Below are 7,853 nucleotides of genomic sequence, written 5' to 3'. Positions count from 1 at the left end.
TTTGTGTGTTTTCTGTGTGTTTACTGTTTTTAATTATATTATGTAGTACTCGGATACCTTGAACACTGGAGTATTGATGGATGTGAGAGAATTCTTCTAGCAAATATCCCTACGTGTCAATATCCTTCATCGGCTCTTTGCACTGTTATGTGGTGATTGTAATGCTGCTGTTTCCATGTATATGCCATGTTTGCTTAATTAGTGGTATTATGTACCAGGGTTTTTTTGTTATCCCACATCTGTAGCATTTAATGTCTAATCATGATATTTGTATGGAGTGTTTAAATTGCATTTTTGCAGATATTGCCATTATGTAGTCCTATTACTCCGTGAGTAATATTTATATCTGAGTTATACATTGGTGATTTTTTTCATGCTGGCATTTATGTATTGCATTGTATAGTTGTCCTTGTAATTTTTCATGTCTTTTCATTTCTGCCCCATTTCAATATGGCAGCGTTACTGCTGGCTAGCTGTATGCGCATGCGCCTGTGCGCTCGGCGGTGTGAGCTCTCCTGCTTTCCGTCCGGCATATGATCACGTGGGGCCCCACGTGTTTCCGGTGCTGGCGGCCATGTTGGATGTGGCTCGTGCCGTCTGGCGTTCAGGTGCGGCGGTTTGTTATGTTATTTTACACACTTCCGCCTTTGCGGTATATAAAGCACACCATATGGTCGGTATACTTACCCCCTGATGAAGGAGCAGCTTGCTCCGAAACGCGCGTCGGGGTCGGATCCAGGCACGCTTCCTATTTGCCGGTCTTACGGGTGTTAGGTATGTAACAACACTGATATGTTATTAGTGTGGTAATGTTACCTATGATGGTCCCATGCTCTTATTAAGTGCACTGCCTCTAACTAGCATGGGCAATTACCCTAATATCGCATAACCCTGTGTGTGATCAGTTTATGGGTTTCTGTTCTGGTCCGGTTTACTTGACCGGTTTCGCATGTGTGCCCATCTTCTCCTGTGCCATATTTCCTATTTCTGTCTGATGGTTTTTATATTGTATACTTAAATAAAATTATTTTTTATTGGACCTTCATGGCTGTTTGTTCCTTGTTGTTTCTTATATTCAAAATACAGCAGAACAATCCTTTTTACATCATTGAAACATCTTAGGCTGGTTTCACACTTGCGTTTTGATCTGCAGCGTTTTTAAAAAAAAGCGCATGTGGTGAAAAAACGCATGTAAACGCGGCAAAACGCTGCGTTTTTGCATGCAGAAAAAAAATGCGCTGTTTTGCGGCGTTTACATTCGTTTTTTCCTGCGTTTGCGTTTTTTAAACGCATGCTGAGAAGTGTGTGACAGCTGCCAATCATCAAAATCAACTAGAAAACCCACTAAAAACAGAAATAGCTAGGGTTAGGATCCCTAGTAACCCTAGGGATCCTAACCCTAACCCTAGGGATCCTAACCCTAACCCTAGGGATCCTAACCCTAACGGTTAGAATCGTAACCCTAACCCTTAGGGTTAGGATCCCTAGGGTTAGGGTTAGGATCCCTAGGGTTACTAGGGATCCTAACCTTAGGGTTAGGGTTAGGATCCCTAGTAACCCTAGGGTTAGGGTTGGGGTTTTCTTGTTTATTCTTGTGTTTAGGGTTAGGGTTTTCTTGTTTTTTCTTGTGTTTTTCTAAAAAACGCATGCGTTTTTAACGCAAACAAACGCATGTGCTTAAAAACGCATGCGTTTACATAGACAGCAATGCATTTTTTTGCCGCGAATAAACGCATGCGTTTTTTTGCGGCAAAAAAACGCCGCTAGAAATTACTACATTAAAGACATCCCACAATGGACCACAGTATTTTTGATCTCCTACACCTACTCATCATATGATGTAGGAAAAATAATCACCTAGGAGATCAAAACATATCAATCAAGGACACTCCAAGCACATGTTATATCGACTGAAGAAAGAACCATACGGAGTTTGAGTCCCATTTGTAAAGAAAGAAAAAATACAATTTTTATTTATAAAACCAGTACAGAACAATAAATATTCACAAGTAACTAGAGACAATGAGGAAACCTTCAGAGAACACTGAAAAATGACGGCAGTGAGACCCTCTATGACACTGGTAATATTAAATCAGAAAAGTGCAAAAAGTGCATGTTTAAGGTCAAAGAGCCTGCTATATTACATAGCTAGTATACAGGAATATGCTAGGTCCACAACGGGTACCCTTTCGCCCTATCAGCGTGCATAACATCCCACAAAATCAGATTAGCTCTTACCCATAAAGAACCGGTGCCAGGGGAATCACCGCCGCTGCCATCTAAAAATGGCAGTTTGGAGAAGGCACCCTTCAAATATCAGGGTCCTGGAGCAGTTTGCCAAAGAAGAATGGTCTAAAATTCCAGCAGAGCATTGTAAGAATCTCATTGATGGTTACCGGAAGCGGTTGGTCGCAGTTATTTTGGCTAAAGGTTGTGCAACCAAGTATTAGGCTGAGGGTGCCAATACTTTTGTCTGGCCCATTTTTGGAGTTTTGTGTGAAATGATCAATGTTTTGCTTTTTGCTTCATTCTCTTTTGTGGTTTTTCATTTAAGACAAATTAAATGAAGATAATACCAAAGAATTTGTGTTTGCAATCATTTTCAGGAAGAAACTGAGTATTATCTGACAGAATTGCAGGAGTGTGAATACTTTTGGCCATGACTGTAATTGATTTGGTCATTAAGACCGCTGTGTATCACAGTATTCAGGTAAAAGATTGCTAATTTGTCCATTGTGTTGGTTGTTAATGTGGCGGGAGATGGAAATGTCTCTTTTATGTTCAACATCTCCAATATGCTCGCCAACTCTCCTTTTGAATTCTCTGATCAATTTGCCAACATATTCTAATCCACAGGATCATGAGATCTTATAAATAACACCCTTGGTACTACAGTTGTTTGTTTGAATATTGTTTACCAGTCGCGTTGCTCACAAAATTACTGACCGCCACTTTACCAACCAACACAATGGCCAAATTAGCAATCTTAAGTTCATGGCAATAGAAAAAGTGTCTAGACCAGTAAGAGGAGGTAATTGGGATCAACTGTTATTACAGAAAGAAGCTAAGTGGATCTTTTACCTGAATACTGTGATACTTTACCGGGAGAGTTAAGGTGGGGTATAGTAGGGCCATCATACTGTACTCTGCGAGTGGAGGGTACTTTGTAGGAATTCACTGTGGGGGTATCTTATAGTTTTTGTGTTGCACTCTTGTTGGAATCCTTTTTTTTTGTTGAGGGGAGCTAAATTAGGACTTCTGCTATGGGGCCCCGTGATTTCTATGTACGCCCCTGGATAGAGTACATTAGTGAATAATAATGTATAAACTTTACAATATCCTCAGGATGGATGTGTAAGGATGGTGGACTGCTGCGGTTGCGGTCCTACTCATGAAGACACCAATTGCGTTATGTAAAGCGTTATGTGTATTATGTTATGTATTTTTGTAAATGTTATGTGGTATGTAATGTATAGTGTGATATATGTTTAGTTAACAGCAGGGTCAGATAAGTTAATGTTTGGGACTAGCCCACAGTGGGAGGGGAAAGTCTTAGGAAAGCGACTCCTTCCTGTTAGGGACAGAAATAAGTTTTGGAGTGCAGAGGCAGCAGTGCCGTATGGAAGGATGACCCTAAATGAGAGGAGACTGAAGAAAAAGGGGTAGCGTCTCTTAGGAAAAGTGACAAGAGAGACAGAGTGGCCTTCCGGATGACGCTTAGCCACGAGACCTGGTGCTTATAACGCAGAAGGTAACAGTCCTTAGCAGGACTGAGAGACTGGGACTACTGAAGGGTCCTGAGTGTGAGATCCAGGGCACCAGTAGTGGAAAAAATATGACACAGAACCGTTGAACAAGTAAAGGAGACCTGTTAATCAGGAACATAGCGTGAAAACTGGATTATGGTAACATAGAAAGAAACAGTGGACATAGAGAGCCCTGGAATATACTAGGAAGGATACTGTGTGGAATAATGCTTTATATTGTAAAGGAATTGTCCATAAAACTTTGTACCCCCTACCCCTTGCACATAACCCTTACCAAGTTATTGTTCAGTAACATGTTTATTTTGGAATGGTGGCCTCTCTCTCATTGAACTGTGTAACATCTGATCTTGGCTAACCTGCAACACAACACTACATGTGGCCTGCAAGGGTGTAAGGCCTTCACAGCACAAGTCCACAAACCCAGCCAGGACCACCACCTTCATGTCACGCTGAAGACAAGTACCTCGCCAGCGGCAACCGCCCAGCACCACGTTACAGATGTCGCCAAATTACATATTGTAAAGGCAAAAGTACAGAGGAGCAGACTCTGTATAGTCACTTATCTCTGTCAAGAAGAAAGCTAGTTGTTGTGAGAAGAGATGAGCGAATTTGTTTGTATTCGGTTCCGAATACGATCATAATCGAATATTGTTTTTGCAACACAGCCGAACGTCGTAAGAGTCAATGGCAGTGGGAATTACCAAATATGTTCAGAACCGATCATAAGACATACATTCAGCACGAATAGTGTTCGAATATGGCTCAAAAATGTCAAAATTAGATTCGGGGCAAAAATCCGAACAAATTCGCTCATCTCTAGTTGTGAGGTGCAGTACCTGGGCTCAGCCAGTTACAGTGCACATCTGAATCTGATCGGTATCTGTCCCCCCATTGACCTAATATTAATTACGTATTCTCTGTTGGGTCATTTAGAGAGAAGCAAAAAGATTGTAACTACCCTGGTCTGTCGTTCAGTTGGGTTCTCCATGGCAGTGTGACCAGGGCAGGATTCACTTTTGCTCTATCAGTTTTCTGCCCACCATCCTGGGAGCCTCTGCCACTTCCTTGGCCTCCTGATGTAATGAAGTCGTGGTACAGTGCACATCATGACATCACGTGAGCTTAGCGACTAGGGCTCAAAGTCAAGTCATGGAGGCCCAGTAATCAGTAGAAGCACCCAAGATGCTGGGCAGAGAATTGGCCACAGACTGACCTGATCGTTGGACCATGGTAGTTTAAATCGTTTTGCTTGTCTCTATTATCAATAAGTTCTTTTTTTTTTTTTTAAGTTTAATTTTCCATTGAAAAAGAGCGTACTATACGTGTTTCAGTAAAATGCAAATCATGAACAGTGACCACATGGACCAATGTTATAGAATAGAGCCGTTCAGATGATAGTGTTTTGAATGAGGCTTGCCCATTCCGGTGTATGGGTGCACAAAATATAAAAAAACAAACAAAAAAAACACAGATCCCATTCAGAGCATCCATAATGCACTTTTCTACAGATACATTGAAACTATTACCAGGAATCTATATTTTATATCTATTGATTGTATAAAAACGGATTTCATGAAAATGTGAAAAAAACATACAGATGACATGGATGGATACGGATTTCATGAAAATGTCAAAAAAACATACAGATGACATGGATTGATCATTGATACACTCGTCAGCTCTTTCTGGATGGAAATAGGATGATTTTTCATACGCTTGTCTGAACTCAAATTTAGGGCTCGTGGACACGACCGTAATTATCGGATGAATGCTATATGTCGTTTTGATGGATATCACTCGTCCCCATATTACTCAATGAGGCGGGACACATATCTTATATTTTTCCTTGGACAGAGTCTGTCCGAGAGAAAAAAAAATTGCAGCCTACCCGAGAAGGATCATGTATTTGGAACATACTCGGTCATACAAGTCAATGAGTGCGTGGAAACCATCGGATTGTACTTGGATAATATTTGACTGCAGTCGGATTTCCATTTGCTCACAGAATGGAGAAGTGGATGCAGAATTTTTTTTCTCCTCATCAGTGAGAATTGGATCACGCTCTGGTCAAACTTTGTCCCGAGCTGACTTGATTTTCTCGGACGAGAAATAGTACGCTGATGTGCACCTAGCCTATGATGTAAAAAAGCATAGATGAGAAAAATGAACCTGAAATTCCTGCACACTCTATTGCAAAAAGTGTGTACCGCTGCGGTAGTGCATAACCGCGCACCTACTCTAAGCCTCCTGGTCACCATACCTTGCGGCAAACCCCCAGCAAACTTCAGCTTTATATTAATGTAAGAGAGAACATAAGGCAAGCATGAGATAATTCTAGCGTTGTTTGAAAAAGACCCAGACGGGGTCAGAACGTCACACGCTACTACACGCTACTTGATCTCTGTCTCATCACTAGAAATTTTTTTTTTGCCTTTTGTGGTGTAATTATTCACATAAATTATTTTTGCAAATTAGTTGACAGTGCGGTCTATTTTAACTCTTAAACGCTGTATAAAAGATTGGGAATTCCCTCATATATAGAATTTGGGTCGCTGACTTTTCCCTCTGATTACAATTCTGCAATATTACCTGTCTTTATAAGGGCTCATTCAGACATCAAATTTTTGCGTAGGAGTGCTTTTCATGGATAGCATTCACACCCATGATAGTCTATGCAACCATTGACATATTTGATTTTTTTCTCGGACTTCTGCGGCAAATATCGGAGACATGTCCGATTTTGATCCGATGGTCGGATCAAAATTGCCCAATGTGTGTCAATGGGTTCATTGATAAAAATCGTACTGCACTCGGATGACATTGATCAGATTTTAATTGACTGTGAGAAGGGAGAAGGTAGAATTATTATTTTTTTTAATTTCTCCACATATGAGAAAATGGGATGACACTCTGATGAAACTGTGATCACAGTCTAATCAGAATAATGGGTCTGATTTTTTTCTTACGTGAAAAAATTGGACTTCAGAATAAGACATTAGGCTGAACCTACACCCAGACCTACTGTCGTAATCAGTTACCTGTCACTTAGTGCATTCTTGAGAATGGAAACTATCACTTAATATGGTAACATTTTGCAGCACGTAGCCCTAATTTGCATTACAATTGCAGGTAGCAAATATTTATCCTGCAGAGTTTTCTGACTGTATACAGTAGGAGGTGTGTGCAGGGTGTGTGCAGCCAGTCTTGTGATCACTGCTCCTCCTCCAGTCATATGAGCTGCCCTCCCTCCCCAGCCTTCAATTCCTGCAGACACATCACTAGCTGAACAGAAGTACATTGGAAGAGCTACGATAACACTGAGAACCGTACATACAACGACTTAGCGATCAGAACTGGATCACTTTTTCATCTCTTCTCTCTTTATGACCGATCGTCTCCTTTAAATAAGTTTTTTTTAAGTTTCAAACTTTTCACAATGTTAAATATTTGGCTGCTGCTGCTTGTACTATTGAAGGTGAGTCCAAACTTTTACCTGAAGTTATATAATGCAAATGACGCAATCGTGAAAAGTGATTTACTTTGTCGTAAAAAATCCAGAAATTGTGTAAGAAACACTTGGATTTGGAGTTGATTGCTAACCTTGTCTATATCATGGCAGTATTGTTCAATTTGAGTTTTTGTGTTTTGATAATGCAAGATTAAAATTTGTGGATTTAGCAAAAGTGACCGATAAGGACATTGGAAAAATAAAACTAAAATATTGTTTAGGATTTTTCTAGTTTGGTGTCTGATTATGATTCAATTTAATGTGATGCGATTGTAGGTAAAGATACAATTGATTGGCTTTTATTTTTTAATGATTACAAAGTATAAATGGATATGATGGCACAGTAGTAACCCGCCTGTGGGTACGATATAGTTACTGCTGTCATTTTAATTAGTGGCTTCACCTGTTATACCTCAGGGCTGCAGAAAAGAGGGGTATACATTAGGTGTAACCATATTATTAACAACAGCAACTAACAATCAGCGGGATGTTATCCGTCACTTTATGGCAATTATATATCTATGATGGCTTTTTAAGGGGAAATCTTCCCATTATGCATTGATAAGAGAAACATGTCC

The 7,853-nt window shown here is 40.2% G+C and overlaps 1 protein-coding gene across 2 annotated transcripts in view; it reads left to right on the top strand.

The window, feature by feature from the left end:
• Positions 1–7,044: 7,044 nt before the first annotated feature.
• LOC143806506 (uncharacterized) overlaps positions 7,045–7,853 on the top strand; it is a 48,105-nt gene continuing 47,296 nt past the window's right edge. For both annotated transcript variants that reach the window (XM_077287119.1, XM_077287118.1), the window contains exon 1: positions 7,045–7,242. In XM_077287119.1, coding sequence (XP_077143234.1) covers positions 7,204–7,242 — 39 coding nt within the window. In that variant the 5' untranslated portion in view covers positions 7,045–7,203. The remainder of the gene's footprint in view (positions 7,243–7,853) is intronic.

Source organism: Ranitomeya variabilis, chromosome 2 (genome assembly GCF_051348905.1).
Source record: "Ranitomeya variabilis isolate aRanVar5 chromosome 2, aRanVar5.hap1, whole genome shotgun sequence".
Taxonomy (NCBI): Eukaryota; Metazoa; Chordata; class Amphibia; order Anura; family Dendrobatidae; genus Ranitomeya; species Ranitomeya variabilis.
This window is presented reverse-complemented; position numbering and strand designations above follow the sequence as displayed.